Below are 21,242 nucleotides of genomic sequence, written 5' to 3'. Positions count from 1 at the left end.
GCAATTCAGATCAGCTTTTAAGTTAATTTTCTTCAAAAAAGTATAAATTTTATGCTGGAAAAATAGATCGGTTCTGTGAGAGTTGTAAAACTAGATTTTATTCTGCGTTAACTATTTCTCCCTTGTGCACACATGCTCCATATTGAGAAAGCATCAGTTGTTATAGCAACTGACAGTATTATCTACTGTTGCAACACAGGGGCTAATTTTATGAGTCACGCTGTCAGTGGGGAGCCATGCCTGCCAAAAACACACATCCAAAATCAGGGAATGTGCTGCACAAAATATTTCAAGCCTTTATTTTAGCATCTCATCCAACAACATGATTTCTGTCTCTTTTGTCTTCCTGCGTTACCTCTCCTTGGTGTTCAATCTTTTCCTGCCCAGTTTAATAATTTCTGTCTGTACACTACTCCTAACAACAAAACATTGGTGTCCCTCTCTTCTTCACTCAGTTTTTTTCCTTCCTTTTATTAATTTCATGATATGAAGGGGGAATCTGGGAATTATAATAATAATCCAGCAGAGAGATTCATAAGTGTATGTTGTTTACTTCAGTGTTTCAATGCTGCCAAAAAAAATAGCCACCTTCACTGTTTGCTGCAAATTATAGCAGATATATCCAAGTGGGGGAAGGGTGTATTTGGAATCTGGTATGTTCAGAAATATAGTCGTGCACTCTGTGCATTGTGGTGGGGATTGCGGTTGGAATGGAGGAAAGGACAGGACCTGTGTGCATTTCATGGGAATGTTTTTAGTGCTTGTTTTGTGATTACATTTTATTTATGTCTGTTTATATTCTCATGCATGAGGAACTCTTATAAATTTCTCTTCACTGAAATGTGGATGGAAGCAAATATAATATTTTGGAATGTGGTTATGCATTTTATAATGATGAGTAATTTTTTAAAAAATCAGATTTAAATACTAAACTAAAAAGCAGAGCTAAGAAGTAGACCAGTGGTGTTCATTGGTCATGACACATAAAAGATTTAACAGGAAAAAAATGATTACAAAACAAAATATTACCACTGAAAAGGTGTTTTGTGCTCAAAGATTTAGTTCGCTCAGTCATATGACTTATAAACTAGTGTTATAAACATTAGCATTCTAAGTACAGTGTTTCATTGCTGTAACAAAATGTTTAGATATGTGGCTGAAGTATAATTTTAGGCTTTGGCAGGTTAAGTGCTGACAGTCTGTCATGTAAATTTCAACATTAGTATGTAGGTTAATCATAAGATCACTGCAGACTGGAATGTTACAGATTAGCCAGGCTGCAGATAAATTTACATAATGACAATCAGCCCTCAGCAAGACATTGAAGAAATCGCTAGAAAACAGTAAAACCATTTTGCTTTATGCACTGAAGATGAATGAAAAGGCTATTTAATACATACGCCCTTGTGATATTAGTAGAATTTGAACAATGCTATTTCTGTTATCTTCCAAAAGAGCAGGAGACTAATTTGAAAGCAGCTAGATACAATGTAGTTCAGGGCAAAATATCTAATCAATGTCAACATTCAGCTCTTAAAAGGATGCTCTGCAAATATTAAATGTCTAAATACCACAAGTTTATTTTTTTCATTTTATGCAGTTAGTAGTATATCATGACCACTGAGGACAGGGAGAGGAATTCTGATTGGGATGAGCAGCATTCTCTATTTATATTTTAAATAGTTGAAGTAGGTGTGGCTATGCTCCATGTGTAATGACCACTTGTACATCCCCAGCCGCCCTCCATCCTCAAAGGTTGGTATTGGCCACGCACCAGCCTCACCGCATTATCATGTATGTCTCCAGGTCATTTACGACATAGTTGTTCACTTCAATACACCACTTTGGAGTTCACCAACTGCCAGGCCATTTAGTGTGCAGGGACAGAGACCATCTCACACATGGTGCACCTTAATTCAGAGCTGACAGACTCACAGTATTTCTACTTTTCATTGCCTGTTAATGCAGACAAAGGCCAGCCAGCTTATCATGGTTGTCAGCAATGACTAGAGGGGTGGGTATGTTGCTGCACAAAACTGTGTTACGTCAGTGTCACAGATACAGAAAGTGCCAGCAAATTGCGTGACAAACACACTACATGGGAAACATACTCCAGCCAATTGAGCTAACTGACCTACATAATAGCCAGGCTTTGGCTGACAAATGGCAAGTAACATTTGTGTCACAGGAATGCCAACCAATTACCATCTCCAACAAGATAGAATCTAATCTTTGCCCTCTTGACACTCAATGTCATTATCATCATTGAGTTCCTAACTATCAACATCCTGGGGATTACTGAGAAACTGAACGGGACAGGTCATACAAATACCATGATTCCAAGAGCAGTTCAGAGTCTAAGAATCTGCAGTGAGAAACTCATTTCCTGATTTTCCAAAGTCAGCGATCACATGACACCATGTTATAGTCCAACAGGTTTATTTGAAATCATGAGCTTTCAGAACGGAGCATTTCACCAAATGAAAGAGCAGTGCTGTGAAAGCTTGTGATTTCAAATAAACCTGTTGGACTATAACCTGGTGTCATGTGACTTCTGACTTTGTCCATAAGGACATAAGACAGTAGCAGCAGAAATTCGGCCATTCAACCCATCGAGTCTGCTCTGCCATTCAATTATGGCTGATAAGTTTCTCAACCCCATTCTCCCGCTTTCTCCCTGTAACCCTTGACCCTGTTGATTCTCAAGCACCTATCTATTTCAGTCTTAAATGTACTCAATGATCTGGTCTCCACAACTTTCTGTAGCATTGAATTCCATAGGTTCATCACTGTCTGGCTGAAAAAGTTTCTCTTTATCTTCATTCTAAACGGCCTTCCCTTTACTCTAAGGCTGTGTCCTTCGTTCCTAGTCTCTCCTACCAATGGAAACATCTTCTCAACATCTACTCTGTCCAGGCCATTCAGTATTCTGTATGTTTCAATTAGATCCCCCCTCATCCTTCTGAACTCCATTGAGTATGAACCCAGAGTCCTCAAACTTTCCTCGTATGTTAAGATTTTCATTCCTGGGACCATTCTTGCGAACCTCCTCTGAACACGCTCCAGGCCCACTACATCCTTCCTGAGATATGGGGCCCAAAACTGCACACAATACATCCTAGTCCAACACCAGCACCTCCACTTCATGGTTTTCCAAAATCTGTACAAGGCTCAAGTCAAGAGTGTGATTGAATACTTCCTGCCTGCCTGGACGAGCTCAAATAACTCTGAAGAAGCTTGATACCATCCAAGATAAAACAGCCTGCTTGATTGGCCCCACACCTATAAGCATCCATTCCCTCCACCACCAATGCTCTGTAGCAGTTGTGTACATCATCTATAAGATGCACCGTAGAAATTCTGAGGTTCATTAGAAAGCATTTTCTAAAATAATGACCTATAATGTCAGAGGACAAAGGCAGGAAACACATGTGAACACTACTATCTGCAAGTTCCCATTCTCGTCACTCACCACCCTGACTTGGAAATACATCACCATTTCTATGGTGTCGCTGGATCAGAATGTCAGACTCTAATATTAACTCTAATATTTTCTATATTGATACTGTCTGACCTATTGATTTTCTGCTCCTTTTCTGTTTTTATTTGCTTTCAACATCCACGGTTATTTGTTTTTATTTTTTTGCTTACTTTCAGTGACTGGTATATAAAATCACCTAGCTCTCGTTGTACCTCCCCTTTCTCAATCTATCTCCATTCAGCCTGCCTTAATGTTTTTGGCTAGTAAACTGGATCACATTATCCACATACTTCATCTGCCATGCATTTGACCACTCACTGAACTTGTCCAAATTACATCTCCACACCCTCCTATCTTTTTGTTTCTTTTCTGCCAGCAGTTTCTCTAACAACATCAGTACACTACCCCAGTCCTATGTACTTATTATTATATGTTAATAATGTATGTCGGGCATTATCAAAAGCCTCTGAGAGTCCACATGAATGACATCCACTGGTTCTCCCTTATCAAGATAACTAATTATGTCCACCAAAAAATGTCCAGTAGATTTGTCAATCTATCTCCATTCAGCCTGCCTTAATGTTTTTGGCTAGTAAACTGGATCACATTATCCACATTATACTTCATCTGCTGTGCATTTGACCACTCACTGAACTTGTCCAAATTACATCTCCACACCCTCCTTACAGTTCATCCTCACACTTAAGTTTGAGTTATCTGCAAATGGAGTTTATTCCCTCAGCTAGACCATTGATATATGTTGTGAAATGATCCATGTGGTATCCCACTAGTCAGTAGCTTCCAGTCAGAAAATGACCAGTTTATTTCTACTTTTTGTTTCTTTTCTGCCAGCAGTTTCTCTAACAACGTCAGTACACTACCCCAGTTCTATGTACTTATTATTATATGTTAATAATGTATGTCGGGCATTATCAAAAGCCTCTGAGAGTCCACATGAATGACATCCACTGGTTCTCCCTTATCAAGATAACTAATTATGTCCACCAAAAAATGTCCAGTAGATTTGTCAAGCATGATGTGCCTTTCATAAATCCATTCTGACTCTGTCTGATCCTGTCACTGTTTGCTAATTGCTGTGCTACTAAATCTTTTATGGTGGACTCTAGCATTTTCCTAACAACCACTGTTATGTTAATTGGTCTATAATTCCAAATTAGAGTGGTGCTGGAAAAGCACAGCAGGTCAGACAGCATCCTAGGAGCAGGAAAATCGCGTTTCGGGCAAACGCCTGTTCTCGCTACCTGCCATTTTCAATAGTGGGGTTACCCTAGCTAACCTGTAACCCATGCAAACTGTTTCAGAGTCTGAGGGGGCATGGGGCATATGTGTAGCTTGGAGCGGACATGGGAGCAGCTGCAGGTTGAGGGGTGAGGTTTAATGAGCATAAGAACAATGTCATCAGCTGGGCTGCTAGCCCTGAGAACCATGGCAGGCCTTTTAACTAGTCTGACTTCGCACCCACAAGCCTTCCCCCGCCAACATCTTTGAGAAACAAAAATATGACAAAAATTGGTTTCAGAGGCAAGCTTGCATTTTGGAAGCTGATAAAGTGCCAGTTCATATTTACCCATCCCTATGTGAAAAGACAGCCTGAAATGTGTTGCTTGAAACTTCTTTGGCCTGTTACCTTAAGAAAATCATGTTTAAAGTTAACTTGTTTATGATTAACAGACCGGTTGGTACATTTAACTAGCACAGAGAGGAATTTACAACAGCACCATGAGCTGATATTTGCACTGCTTACTTCAATGACTGAGCTCTTAAAAAATAAAACAGAGGCTTTGCTAATCCTAATAGGTTTTGTGGCAGGTCACTAAAGAAGAGCAGAAATTTGTACAACTATACAATGATGAACTGATGGATTAGATTCTTGAGTAGGCATACTATTTTTTAAATGTGAATTATATATTAGCATTCTGATTATATGTTTCAAGTGGAACTATGTCTTCTAGTTCAACAAATAATGGAATGATGATCATCAATGGGTCAGAAGCTTCTGTACTTAATTTGTATATATCAATTAACATTATGGGACTTAGGCTGTTTGTTGACTTTTGTTTAATTATTATAGCGATGTCATAAATCTGCAGTTTCATTCTTTGTCCCTGCCTGGCTAAGTGTTAAATCACAAAAGATTTATGATGTGTGTGCAAACTACATGCAGGTAGCCTGGCTGTAGTTAAAAAGCATTTATTTGGGATTGCATTTTGAGAAATCAAAATTGTAACATGCTGCAAACAGGGATGAAGATGGTAAAGATTGGTGTCCTTTGCTGGTATCAAATTGACTTATAATATTGAACAAGCTTGATGTCTTAAAATTCCTCCTGTTCTAATCTTCAACCTCAGGTATATCAAGTAGCAGGATTAGCAATTAGATTCTGATGGAAGTGTGAAGCCTGCTTGGCAATAGGAGAATATACAGCCTCAGTAGGGAAATGGAGCTGGGTACAAACCAGCCACAAACTCACTAGTTTAATTTTCCAGTATTTACAAGGATTTTATATGTTGATCACACATGTTGGAAGATCAGAGCTATTCCAAAACCAGTCTTCAGTCAGTCAATGTTACTTACTCGAGTAATATTTGCAAAGTCATAAATATTTGAACCACCAGGACACAATTCAATCATTCTGTAATCCAGCTCATATAAAGTTGTCATTAGAATCTTTTGTTAGGTTGGAGTTCCCTGTACTCTGAGTAAAAGTGAGAACTTAATTTTAAACATTTATTTGTTAATCTTTCAGGCCCCTTTTGCTGTAGTGTTTTTCAGTGCCAAAACAGCATCCCCAATAATGCCACCCTGCCCCTGTTCATGGAGAATTCCCAAAACTCCTAGAACTCGAGCTGTTTCATAACTTCTTGTGCAGCACTATGCAGTGCCTCAAGATGTGGCATTAGATGCATATTCTACACTGTCCTCCGTCAATCCTCCAAAACCCCAACCTGCATGTCAGTCTCCCTCTTTGTCTTTAAAACCATTCCTTAAAACCCAAAATCCAATTTTTTTTTTACCAAAGGTTCCTCTTCCCAGTTATTTCTTCTTTGCGTCGGTCAACGTATGTTTAATTTATTGCACCTCTGTAAAGGCCCTCAAGAGACTTTTCTACTTGAAGCAGTGTTGCCCATTACATTAGGCACTAGCTACTTGTGGCTAATTGGGTAGCCAGATTGCATTTCACATAGGGGAATGGAACATGAGTAATTGTCACTGTCAGTCGGAATGTAATTTCAATACTCCTATTCCCACTGCGTACATGTGTTCTTTAACCTTTATACCCATTTGATGGCAAATTGTCAAAATTAGGTTCTGTGGGTGTTTTGGGCAGTTGTGGATGCTTTATCTTCTTGATTATGAAGTGGTAGTCTGTGGAAGTTGTGTAAATATAACCAGTAAAGCCAATTTACCCCATACGGTGTACAGAATGGGTTTCTATTAAAATTAACACAGACAGGTAAAATAGTATTACCTCAACCAAGACTATGGTTAGTCAACAATTTCGGTTGGAGATTATATTAAAGGTGTATTTATAAATGTGAGACATTCTTCATGCAGTCTTTGTCTAATTAGTAGCTGATCGCTACAGTGTCTGGATTGAGCTGTTCATGAAGCATCTCTTACAGTTTCATATAAAACCTTAGTGCATTTTCCAAAAACTGCCGTATGAACCGATATACATTTTAAGCTTATGAAGCCATTGTTTACTTAAAATAGTAGCAATTTAAGACATCAGTGATTCATTTGGTTTGGAAGAGTAAGTGAGGGTGAAATTGTTCTCAGGCAGTAGCATAAATTGGGCAATAGCGAATTGGCAGCCTATGACATGCCACTCAGTTTTCCTTTCCATCAATGTCAATGTGGATTATGAAAATAGATTCCACAGGCAGCTTGGTGCAAAACAAACCGAGATCCTTTTGGGTATCACAATCCATGAGTATTTGCTGAACTGCTTCAATGCTGTGAGAAGGCAAATATGTCAAATTCCACATAGGATATATAGGCTTCAGCAAGTGCATGTAGGGCTCTAAAGAGGATTGTACAGACCACACAGGACAAATAGATGTTCTAGAGAGTTGCATGAGAATCCAAGAAAGTATACTAAATGCAGGATAATTCAGTTCTATGCATTATCACAAAACAAATGGTCGATAATGGGTATCTATGATTGAACCCCAAATAGTATTTTTTAGAACAATGTTACTGAGTTTAAAAATAAGTTAATCTCTACCTTTTGGACTTCTACTAGGCATAGAGGTGGTGCTTTCCTTAATTGATACACGAACACCATGGCACTGTTAAAAACTAAATTCCATTTTCCGGAAAGTATCTAAAACAACTTACAGATTGCATATTGTAATAAATACTAATACGTGTTTTAAATTTGCAATAATTTAGATTGGTGTGAGCTATAATTATGCATTACCAAGGACTGGTCCTAAACACACACAATACAAATCTAAGTACCTGACCATCTTACTAATGAGAGTGCTTTGAAGGAGTACGAGTAAAAATGGAGAAAATGAATGACAGTGCCCTTCAAACGCAACACAGCCTGCAGCATTTAACTAAATTAAATTGTGTTCCTGTGGAGCCCAGCTGCATGACATTGCTAAGTTTGCACAAATGAATAGGACAGTGGTACAGAACTGTACTGTCTGTGGTATTATAGCTTTAAATTGTTGCTGGTCATGTCACACTGTCTCCATTGTTCAGTCTCTAATGAACCCAAGTTACTCTATTGTCACACCATCTCACTGCAGCAGATCACTGCTACTCAACAGAGCCTTAATTGGCAAATTCATTAAAAGGTAATGACTTATTTAGATTTTCTTGAATATACTGTGCAAATATAATCTGGTTCTTTGAGGTGAAATGATATGCTTTCCACATTTTTTATGGTGCTACAGCTTAACAGTGTCTTGACAGTGAGGGAGAAAATGGTCAGTAAATGAAACATGTCAGAAATGAAGATGCTGAAATGTGTAATAAATCTGTAGGTTACCATCTCAAAGTGAAGGGTAAACATCTTTGGGTGGATTTTACATCAGAGCATAGTTTTCTAATGAAGGTTTACACTCAAACTGGCATTCAGACTGACACTGATTGTTTGGTGACACATTTCCTCCACTTTTATGGGGGTGTAGGGGTTGGCAGACATCAGGCTTCTCACTCTGTACCAGGAAAAGGTTCTTGATTTAGTCGGAGAAGAGCATGACTGCTCATGTCAGGATGGGGGACCTCAGTGACTAACTGCCTCAGTAAATATCACTGAGGGACTGTGCTGTGCTGCTCTCTCTTCCTTTTAGACCACAAATTTACTACTTCTCTCACGCAGGCACCAGCAGCTCCAGTGAACATATACTAAGAAGAGATTGGGACCAGAGGCTCTTAACTCTATCTTCATCTTTGAGGAGAAAGCCTCTGAAGCTCAGAGGATGTACTTGCAAAGCTTTTACCTGTATCTTCCACTGGGTCAGAGACTTTCACCTTAGATTAGATTTGGAAGCACGATTTAGTGAGCAGATCACTTACATGTCTCTGCAGCTGGTTTAAGGAGAAACACCCAAGGTCTCTGGCTCTCAGAGGACTGCTGGAGACCAGGCAAAAGATGGTCCCCTGCCATTAAAGACTTCAGCAAAATGCAGACGGGACAGGAACAGCAGGCTGGTTTTGTCTGCGGAGTCAGTTAGCTAAATGGAATGATAGAAGTGTTCACCAACATTATCAGTACCTGGCTGGCTCCAGCAGTCGTCTGTTCAGTGTCTGCATGGACAGGCTGGCTGCTATCATGAAGCCCCAGATCCAGCACACTCTATGTCTGCTGGGTTTGGACACAACCTAAACTCCTAGACAGAAGTGCTCAGCGTCAATGGCAAGGAAGTAGGGGAGGCAATGGCCTAGGATAATATCACTGAGCTGTTAATCCCGAGACCAAGGCAACGTTCTGGAGACCCGGATTGGAATCCCGCCTTGGCAGATGGTGGATTTGAATTCAATAAAAATCTGGAATTAACCATCCAATGATGACCATGAATCCATTAGTGATGACATTAGTGAAGGTACAGGTAAATTTCTGTCAGATGTGGAAGGATCATTTGGGTGGAGGTGTGAATCCATTGTTAATTACCAGAATAATCCATCTAATTCACTAATGTCCTGATACCTGGATCACCATTCAATGGCGTTCTTCTTCCAAGATCACAATTTCCCTTCCCATGTGATCGACGATGCCCTCCTCCCCTTCCCGCACCACCACCTTTGAACCTCACCCCTCCCAACGCAACAAGGACAGAACACCCCAGTCCTTCACCTTCCACCCCACCAACCTTCGCGTACATCGCATCATCCTCCGCCACTTCTGCCATTCTACAAATGGACCCCATGACCAGAGATATATTTCCCTGCTCATCCCTATCAGCATTTCAGAGAGACCATTCCTCCCCACAACTCCCTTATCTGGTCCACGCCCCCCCACTACTCCCAGCACCTTACCCTGCCACCGCAGGAAGTGCAAAACCTGCGCCCACACAACTCCCCTCACCTCCATCCAAATGATCCTTCCACATCTGACAGAAATTTACCTGTACCTTCACTAATGTCATCATTTGTATCCATTGCACACAGGCTGGTCTCCTCTACATCGGGGAGACAGGACGTCTCCTTGCGGATTGTTTCAGAGAACATCTCTGGGACACCTGTACCAACCAACCCCACCGGCCTGTGGTTGAACACTTCAACTCTCCCTCCCACTGTGTCAAGGACATGCAAGTCCTGGGCCTCCTCCATCGCCAAACCATTACCACCTGACACCTGGAGGAAGAACACTTCATATCCCACCTTGGGACCCTGCAACCACAATGGATCAAATTGGATTTCAACAGTTTTCTCATTTCCAAACTCCCAACCTTATCCCATTCCCAAGCCTCCAACTTGGCACTGCCCTCCCGTCTCCCCACTCCATTCCCCCCTGACCAATCACCTTCTCCCTCACTTTCATCTACCTATCGCATTCTCAGCTACCTTCCCCCACCCAAACCCAACCCCCTCCAATTTGTCTGACAGACTGCAGCCCACAAGCCTCATTCCTGATGAAGGGCTGATGCTGCCTAACCTGCTGTACTTTTCCAGCATCATAATCTCGACTCACCACTCAATGGCAAGATTCTGAAGTCACCATTTAAGGCTCATGTGGAAAATCACATTCAGTTTTTCAGTGTTGCGGTTCTGGTTTTTCCCATTTTCTCCATGTCTTCCAACTTTATTGCCATTGCTGACACTACACCAGGGAAGAGAAAACTCTGCCCTAGATATTTTTAAATCGTGTATTTATAGACTGGGTTCTAATGCCTCTGACATGTGGGGTCAGTCACGAACATAACAGATCTTTACTGAAGTCTTTTGGGCTTTCTATTCATTTCAATGAACAGAGTATTGGGAGATCTGTATTAGGTCATGCATTCCAGTGTGAATTTTATATACATGCTCCACCCATCCTAAATATCCATGTACTGAAGGGTAAAAATCTGATCTGATCTCTGAAGTGCTTTTAAATAGAGAATCTTAAGGTTAAAGTTTTTCTAGAAGACTTTATAAGGCAAACAGATATTCAAGTTTGTCTTATCGTGGGGAATTTGAAATAATCAAATCTTCAAAGGATTTAGCATCTTTCCTGTGCACTGATACCATTCATACAATCCCCCTTCGCTCTGAACCCTGCACAGGCTGGGACTGGAACATTGTGAGAGCAGTTACAAAGGTGAAAATTCATTGGGGAATGAGAACAGCATTCAGAAATCAGGCAGAAGCATCCACGCTTTGTAACATGGCCAGGTGAGCATTAACAAGCTATTTGACAGCAATGAGTGCCCGGGGGGGAGAGCAAGGAAGGTCTTGTGTATAACTTAGTACAGTACAGTACAGGAACAGGCAGTTCGGCCCACCGTGGCTGTGCCAATCATGATGCCACTTTACACTAATCCCACCTGTCTGCACATGGTCCTTATCCCTCTATTCCTTGCCTGTTCGTGTGTCTGTCTGAATGCCTCTTAAATGGAGCTATCCAGTGAAGAATTGGAAATGGTAACCTGATGTGAGCAGTCAGATGCCCAGGCTGCAGCACTGTTGGTTCTGAAAGAATAGTGAAGCAAATGTCAACTCTCCCCATTTTACTGAACTCAAAATCCCCTAGGGGAAGCAGAACAGTTACTACAGCACTGATTAATTTGCTACAGCCCAAGGGGAAAGAAAAAAACTGTATATATTTATCTGACTACACCTGTGTTGCTTTCAGATGCTGTTTTAAAACAACCTAATCAAAATTTCTTGAAGCCATTGGCTTTTGTCAGAATTTTCCACCAGTTATTCTCATTTATTTGCAAGACCAGGCAATTCAGTTATAGGATGGATCAAAGGCAAGGTTAGGCTTGTTCCCATCTGACTGCTCATCTGGTAACTAATTATGAATGAGTCAATGTTTCCTTCAATCAAGCACTGAGTATTTTTGACCACTGCCATAAACACAAATCCTCCGTAATTGTAGTGCACTGTTGTTGCTCTGGCTGAGATCATTGTCGATCTGAGATCAAAACTGGGATCTACATGCTGGGGCCAATTCCACTTGATCCAAACAGTGGTAAAACTAAAATTGGAAGTAGCACCAGATGTAACCCACAAAGTGATTACACAATGACGTCATGCCATTCTATCCTATGTAAACAAACCAGGTAAAAAAAGTGTTATGCAAGAACCTCTGAAACCTTCCATGCAGTAAAAGTAAAATTGTTTCAATTTTTTTCACATGTTGCTACGTACAGAATGTACCTGACATTTCAGATTCATTTCCAAAAAAATGATAAATTAGATAAATGTACACTCTCATTGGAGCTTTATCAAGAGTGCGCACTAGGAAGCAGTGTATCCACCCTTAAAGATTCTAAGTTTATTTATCTCCGAGGAGCAGACAATTGTGAAATTCATCCTCATCTGTGAAAGTGACATTTGATTTCCAGCCCAGTAAAATGAATTTAAATATTTCAAATATTTCTGTAAAATATTATGGTGGTTTTGTGATATGTTCGTTATGTGTCCACTTAATCTGTGAAAACAGCTGGTTTCACATTTGAAATTATTTTATGTGAAATGCTTTCTCATATTTGAGTTGCTTCCAGAGACAGTCCACTCCTGTTGTCTTACTTTTTGTCCTGATATTTTTGAAGTTATTCATGACTCTGAGTTGAACAGTGAAAATAACAGTGACAGCTTACTTCTAAAAATAGATGATCAGGTAAATTGACTTAAGCAGCTTTGACTTAAGGTGAGTAGAAGCTATTTTGAGTTATACAATGCCTAAATAAACTCAAAAAACAGCTGGAAATCTGAAATTGCCAGCGAAAATCAACAGGTCTGGCAGCAGCTATGGGAAGAAAGCAGAGTGATATTTTGGGTCCAGAACTGAGATTGGAGGGATGGTCACTGAACCTGAAATATTGACTCTGCCTACTCTGGATGCTGCCAGGCCTGCTGAGTTTCTCCAGCATTATTTGTTTGTGTGCCATAATAAACTCCACGGCGGATGTTTCCAAGAGGACAGGGAACAGGTGTCACTTCTGTATGCAAGGTAAACAGTCACATTTTTGGATTTTTCACTCAGATGCCCCTGAACTTGGCATAGAGGCAGAATCCTGGTCCAATTAAAGGTGGATGGACAGCCTATCAAAGCTGAGTGTTTTCTGAGACACTTCAACTTGAAATGGATGGTGAATATTGAGTGGGTGTTTCAACATGGGAAGTGGTGCCCTCTCATCTACCTTGTGGAAACTTTAATTGTAAATTGCTAACTGTGGTATTGCCTAGCACCCAGACAGGGGAAAAGGGAATAGAGACCGAGAATCATTAGAATCTCTACAGTGCAGAAAGAGGTCATTCCGTCCACCATCCCTGGAATTCAAAGTTTGGGAGAAGATTTGTAGCTCGGGTGCTCTTTGTTGTGGTTCTGTTCGCTGAGCTAGGAATTTGTGTTGTAGACCTTTCGCCCCCTGTCTAGGTGACATCCTCAGTGCTTGGGAGCCTCCTGTGAAGCGCTTCTGTGATGTTTCCTCCGGCATTTATAGTGGTTTGTCTCTGCCGCTTCCGGTTGTCAGTTCCAGCTGTCTGCTGCAGTGGCCGGATTATTGGGTCCAGGTCGATGTGCTTATTGATTGAATCTGTGGATGAGTGCTATGCCTCTAGGAATTCCCTGGCTGTTCTCTGTTTGGCTTGTCCTATAATAGTAGTGTTATACAAGTCACTATAAATGCCGGAGGAAACATCACAGAAGCGCTTCACAGGAGGCTCCCAAGCACTGAGGATGTCACCTAGACAGGGGACGAAACGTCTGCAACACAAATTCCCAGCTCGGCGAACAGAACCACAACAACCATCCCTGGAAACTATGGACAATTTAGCATAGCCAGGCCACCTATCCTGCACATCTTCAGACTGGAAGGAAACCAGAGCACTCGGAGGATACCCAGGCAAATACAGATAGTGTGCAAATTCCACACAGTCACCCGAGGTTGGAATTTAACCTGAGTCCTTGGTGGTGGGAGGAAGCAGTGCTAACCACTGAGCCACTATGCCACCTCAGTACACTAGGGACCCCTCCCTGTCTGCCATCATGTGCCAGTCATTAGGCAGTTCATCTGGTTTCTGTGAGTGTGGGCCAATGGAGGACAGCTGTAGAATTCTTGTCGGCCTCCTTTCATTGCAGTTGACAAGACTCTGAAGAAGACTATTTGAGGTCAGTTAGCCAAACTCAGCTTCACCCACACCAAAATGGCTGGCACTGTGCAGCTGGCATTTGTTTGGTCTCTTCCTGCCTTAGTTCCCGGTCACTGCTTAGCCTGGAAGTCTTGTCATATAAGGTCAGTAATGATTGAGTAATCTGAGTTTACAGGAGGAAAATTTCAAGAACATGAATTGAAAGGCCGAATATTGTGGATGCTAAGAATTGTAAATAAAGACAGAAAAAAATTGGGAGAAAAGAGCAACAAGCCAGGCAGCATCGGCTCCGTGAGTCACTTTCCTCTTGACTCCCCAAAGCTTGTCCACTATCTACAAGGCACGTCAGCAGTGTGATGGAATACTCTGCACTTGCCTGAATAAGTGCAGCTCCAAAAAGCTGCAAGACATTTGACACCATCCAGGGCAAAAGATCCCATTGAATTAGCACCATATCCACAAGCATCCATTCCCTCTTCCACCAAAGCTCAGTAGCAGCAGTGTGTACTATCTATAAAATGTACTGTAGAAGTTCACCAAAGATCCTTAGGAAGCACCTTCCAAACGCACAACCACTTACATCTAGAAGGACAAGGGTAGGGAAGCAGATGAACTGAAGGCATGGTTAAGAACATGGGACTGGGATATCATAGCAATTACAGAAACATGGTTTGGGGATGGACAGGACTGGCTGCTTAATGTTCCAGGATACAAATGCTACAGGAAGGATAGAAAGGGAGGAGGGGGGAGTGGCGTTTTTGATAAAGGATAGTATTACGGCTGTACTTAGGGAGGATATATTCCCAGAAATACATGCAGGGAAGTTATTTGGGCGAAACTGAGAAATAAGAAAGGGATGATCACCTTATTGGGATTGTATTATAGACCCCCTAATAGTCAGAGGGAAATTGAGAAAAAAATTTGTAAGGAGATCTCGGTTATCTATAAGAATAATAGGGTGGTTATGGTGGGGGATTTTAACTTTCCAAACATAGACTGGGACTGCCATAGTGTTAAGGGTTTAAATTCAGAGGAATTTGTTAAGTGTGTTCAAGAAAATTTTCTGATTCAGTATGTGGATGTACCTACTAGAGAAGGTGCAAAACTTGACGTACTCTTGGGAAATAAGGCAGGGCAGGTGACTGAGGTGTTAGTGAGGGAGCACTTTGGGGCCAGCAACCATAATTCTATTAGTTTTAAATTAGTGATGAAAAAAGATAACATGGTGCTACTGTATAGGAAGGCGGTAAGGACAAGCCAGGGAACTATAGGTCAGTGAGCCTGAGGTCGGTGGTGAGCAAGTTGTTGGAGGGAATCCTGAGGGACAGGATGTACATGTATTTGGAAAGGCAAGGATTGATTAGGGATAGTCAACATGGCTTTGTGCGTGAGAAATCATGTCTCACAAACTTGATAGAGTTTTTTGAAGAAGTAACAAAGGCAATTGATGAGGGCAGAACAGTGGACATGATCTATATGGACATCAATAAGGTTCCCCATGGGAGACTGGTTAGCAAGGTTAGATCTTATGGAATACAGGGAGAACTAGCCATTTAGTTATAGAACTGGCTCAAGGTAGAAGACAGAAGGCGGTGGTGGAGGGTTGTTTTTCAGACTGGAGGCCTGTAACCAGTGGAGTGCCACAAGGACTGGTGCTGTGTCCACTACTTTTCATCATTTATATAAATGATTTGGATGTTAGCATAAGAGGTACAGTTAGAAAGTTTCAGATGACACCAAAATTGAAGGTGTAGTGGACAGCGAAGAGGGTTATCTCAGACTACAACAGGATCTTGATCAGATGAGCCAATGGGCTGAGAAGTGGCAGATGGAGTTTAATTTAGAGAATGCGAGGTGCTGCATTTTGGGAAAGCAAATCTTAGCAGGACTTAAACACTTAATGGTAAGGTCCTCGGGAGTGTTGCTGAACAAAGACCTTGGAATCCAGGTTCATAGCTCCTTGAAAATGGAATCACAGGTAGATAGGATAGTGACGAAGGCATTTGGTATGCTTTCCTTTAGTGGTCAGAGTATTGAGTACAGGGGTTGCGACGTCATGTTGCGTCTGTACAGGACATTGGTTAGGTCACTGTTGGAATATTGCGTGCAATTCTGGTCTCCTTTCTATCAGAAAGATGTTGTGAAACTTGAAAGAGTTCAGAAAAGATTTACAAGGATGTTGCCAGTGTTGGAAGATTTGAGCTATAGAGAGAGGTCGAATAGGCTAGGGCTGTTTTCCCTGGAGCATCGGAGGCTGAGGGGTGACCTTATAGAGGTTTATAAAATAATGAGGGGCATGAATAGGATAAATAGACAAAGTCTTTTCCCTGGGGTTGGGCAGTCCAGAACTAGAGGGCAAAGGTTTAGGGTGAGAGGGGAAAGGTATAAAAGAGACCTAAGGGGCAACGATTTCATGCAGAGGATGGCACATGTATGGAATGAGCTGCCAGAGGAAGTGAGTGGAGGCTAATACAATTGCAACATTTAAAAGGCATCTGGATGGGTATATGAATAGGAAGGGTTTGGAGGGATATGGGCCTGGTGCTGGCAAGTGGGACTAGATTGGGTTGGGATTGTGGGTCAATCTATAGCACATGGAGTGGAATTGTTCAAGAAGATAGCTAATGACGACCTTCTCAAGAGCAACTAGTGATAGGCAATTAATGCTGGCTCAGCCAGGGACTCCCACATCCCGTGAATGATTGAGAAAACCAAATCTACATTTCAATGTTGTCTTCTGATGAAAGGTCACAGACCTGGCACTGCTTTTCTTTCTCTCTCTTTGCATAGATGATGTCTTGTCTGGATTTTGTTTTTGCATCATTTTCTGTTTTTATTTCAAAAATGTGAGCCTCGCTGGTCCAACTGTCTACAACTTAGTAATATTAATACGTGAAATAGATAAGACTGCTAAGTGCACATTTGTTTCTATTGTACCTCTGGATTTCAAGCCTGTACCCCATGCACAATGATTTCCTGCATGCAAAACCTATGAAAACCCACATTATTGTGAGCGTATAATTATGGAACCATGATATTTTAAATAAATATATACAAGAAATATACTAAACCCAGCCAGGATTGGTACAAATGTATGAGAGGAATGTAGTTCACAATGAGAACCTGACTGCTGCCATCTAACAAGATCAATTTTCCCCTCAGGTAATTTCCACATTCCTGTATATTGTGCTGACCCATAATTATGTTGCTGGTGCCGTTGTTGCACTGTTCGTTGAGATAAACAGCATCTTCCTCCATACCCGACTGCTTCTGAAGCTGGCGAATGCACAGACCTCGCAGCTGTACCACTACAACAAGTACATCAATGTCTTCACCTATATTATTTTCCGGCTGATTGCTCAGTTTTACCTCACTTGGTTCATGCTGACGAATTTTAACATCCTTCCAAACTCGGGCTACATTAACCTGAACTTGAACGCAATGAACATCATGATCTTGGTTTATTTCTACCGTCTGATCCGCACAGATTTTTTCAGGAAGCCGAAGCACTACTTACAGAATGGCAACAACAACACAAAGTTTGTGGATGATTAAAAGTCTCCTGCTTTTGAAAATTATGGTTTGAAATGGAGACAGATTTATTGAATTAATTTAAAGCTGGACTAAATAAAAGAAGCAGAATACCTTACATTTTAACTGTTTAACTGCTGTCTGTCCAAGATTGTATTTCTAATGTAATATATGTAATGGGATAAGACTTTGGGCTGCTAAGGAAGGAAACTGACAGAGCCAGTACACGTGCGTGTTAGCTTTATTAGTCAAAATGGCTAGATTGGATAGGACAAGAATTGTAACAAAAAAAATTGTGGTGTAATTGTAGGGATTAAAAACCGTGTACAAGTTTTTTTTAATTTATTGTAATACAGGAAATAAAAGAAACAAGTGTATAATACTGTTAAGGAGCCTTGACCGAGCTCCATCAAACACTAAGCATTATTATCCAGAGAATGGATGAGCAATATGAATGAGGAAGATTCATGTTTGATGCCCAGTCTAATCGCTGGTGTGGCAGTGTTGTGGTAATCGAGGTAGTCGCAGCGCTTCAGGGTTATGGAGCTGATAAAGAACTGAGGTTCCTGCCTTGACTAAACCAACCCGGCAGTCTCTTCTGAAAGTTCAGATGTGAGGGTGACCAGATATCGGGAAGATTGTTGGACTTGGCTGCGGCAAATAATCTGTCAATACCATGGACTCTGTAGTTGTGGAGTTTTGGCTTACGTGTGTTTAGTGAGATAGGAATTATCATGAGGATGTGCCTCTGGTACTCGCCAGTTTTCCAGAACCTGGTTATTCTGTGTAACTGTGGGCAGGCCTCAGCCAGGGAAACTGCCTGGAACAGATGTGGGAAACATGCACAGCTAACCATTAAAGCCTTTTACTGTTTGCAGCATCCTTCATGACATCTTAAAGTACTTAAATAGTTGTAAACTGTACTTTCTTTTGAAAGTACCTTCAGCTTTGCAACCAATTGAGCTACCCAGAGAGTGAAATAGTGTCTCTGTCATCCACAGCAATGTCAGATACAGGGACAAGGAAACCCCTTGTCACATGCTTGCTAACACTGCACATGCTGGATGCTGGGAAATTCATCATATGGTGTATTCATATCTAAGGATAATATTAATTGCCCAGCCTATAGGCCTAAGGTTCCTCAAACAAATGCTAGAGCTGGAGAGAAGTTCCAGAAGAGGTTTTTTTTTGCCTCAGTCAGCTGAAGTAGGACTGACTCCATAATGTAATCTCAGTCGAAAATCTCACTATCCAAATTCATGCATAATTTCTGGCTACTTGGATGAGGTACATAGGACATCTGACATGTTCACACTATACAATGCCAAAAAAAAAGCTGGTCTTTAGTTATGCTACAATAGTCATTGTCCTCGACTCCATAGCATTATGTTTGTCTTAAGTAATTTGTGTTGAATTGAATTTGTACAATAAAACTTTCCTGTATAATTGATGCAAAATGAATTTAATTCTCTTTGCGTTTCTTTAAAAGAACTTGCAAGGGAGAACGGCAAGAAATGTGTGTTTATAGTGATAGCGCAGCTCATATGTGAAAAGGTTGCAATTCACTATCTACACACAATGGAAACAGCAGTTATGTGTAGCCATCCTCCCTGATGTCTTTAAAGGCAGTTTCTACTGTCTTGCAAGGAGATTGCGGAGGTAATGTGATATGTTTAATATGTTAGCATTACCTGTTTGCATACCAGTGCCACTGCTTTGATTAAGCGCACTATAATGCTGAAATACAATTTTACTAAACTTTTTCACTATATCTATATTTGCAAGTAAAACAGGTGGAAAGAATTTATATCTTGCTTTTATCAAATTCTCCAAGTATGTTTATTCAAAGTTTTAGAGGGTCTGCATTTCACCTTCCTTCCTTTTACTGTTCCAAAACTTGCTCAACAGGAAATTGTATCTTGTAAGTCCAACATTCCTAAAACGATGTGGTCACAAATGAACATCAGATGGCTAAAAGCAAAGACAAATACAAGGAGAGGAGTTGGCATTAACTCTTTCCTGTGTGATTTGTAGCATTATTGGAATAACTCAGACATTGGTAACCTAGGTGTCTTGACTTGGTCAAACAGCTCTGGCTTTATTTTTAAGTCATTCCAGAGCTTTTGTGGACTATACGCAGTCCAAATTATTTCTCTAACTTGTATTAATATTAAATGCAAGACTTTATAATGTCTGTCAATAGTGTTGCCCCAACATCTGCCCATGTGTGAACCCTGCTAATTAAGGGAATGGTATCACTATTTTTATATGTCATTTCTCTTGAATTTTGTAGAATTAAATTAAGCATTTCAGTCACTGTTTGCTGTTATTTTACTAACAGTACTTTCTAGAAACGTCCAATTGCAGCACTGCAGTCCTCTCAGATGAAACTTGTCTTATATAGTTTTCTATAGCTTTGCCAAAAGATGGTAATAGTTATTAATGAATAAAATTATTTCTTTAATGGTGGTATATGACACTGATGACTTCTTATGAAGTACTGATACAACTCAATGCATATGTTAACAGTTAGATTGACAAGGTGAATGATCAATATTTATGACACCTGAAAGCCTAGCTAGTATGACAATGTGCATTTTTGTTTGTGATTTCTTCGTTATCAGGCAACTGGTGCAAAACCTTCTGCGAATAACATAGCATTCAATACAGTAAGCTTATTCTGTTTCAAAAGGAAAGTTGTAGAGTTGGTCTAGAATATTAAAAAACCGAGTATGAATGGGATGAGTTACTCTGGGTGACACTATCGTTAACAGAATATTGAATATCTAAGGAGAATCCACTGTGTTATCATTAAATGTAGCTTGCTAGGGAGGGGTAAATATCCGCTGCCAGGGAGGGGTAAATGTAACTACTACATCATTCTTAAACCAACTGGGATGATAGGCAGATACTGGTCTAGTAAGGAACTGCCTGAACTAGTTTGGTGAAATGTATGTTCTTTTCGTTAAAGTTATTGGTGCTGCTAATAATGTTTGTTGCCTTGTATAAAAGGAGAATAAAATGTAGAGTTTTCTATGTTTTTCAGAATCTTTGACAAATAAAATTACATTCTGTGAATTTCAATGCATTATGTTTTCATTTAATTATTTTATGTTTTCCATGTTAAAAAAATACAATTCCTGTAGACATTGCTAATATTTTAGGTGTAGTACTTAGCATGAAATATCACATGTTAATGCCATATGTATTAAGAATACATGAACCCCACAGTTTTAATAGTTTGTCTTAGAGCCACTGTCTGAAGGATTCTCATTTGCACCAGAAATACTATTATCCCATAGTCTTTTAAAAAAAGTGTTCATTGTTTTAGAATCCTGGTACTTTTATCTCAGACATTCAGCAGTAAACTATATGGCTGAATGGTGTCCATTGTATTGTTTGAGTCATGCTGAGACAACAAGAGAATTTTCCCAATTCAGTTTACTTATTG

General features: G+C 40.5%; 1 protein-coding gene across 1 annotated transcript in view; it reads left to right on the top strand.

Moving 5' to 3' along the window:
• Positions 1 to 20,869, top strand: part of tlcd1 (TLC domain containing 1) — a 44,352-nt gene extending 23,483 nt beyond the window's left edge. Inside the window, exon 4 of the mRNA XM_043718393.1 lies at positions 17,423 to 20,869. Within this exon, the coding sequence (XP_043574328.1) occupies positions 17,423 to 17,815 (393 nt within the window). The 3' untranslated portion in view covers positions 17,816 to 20,869. The remainder of the gene's footprint in view (positions 1 to 17,422) is intronic.
• The last annotated feature ends 373 nt before the right edge of the window (positions 20,870 to 21,242 follow it).

The sequence above is a fragment of the Chiloscyllium plagiosum genome, chromosome 28 (assembly GCF_004010195.1).
Source record: "Chiloscyllium plagiosum isolate BGI_BamShark_2017 chromosome 28, ASM401019v2, whole genome shotgun sequence".
Lineage (NCBI taxonomy): Eukaryota > Metazoa > Chordata > Chondrichthyes > Orectolobiformes > Hemiscylliidae > Chiloscyllium > Chiloscyllium plagiosum.
This window is presented reverse-complemented; position numbering and strand designations above follow the sequence as displayed.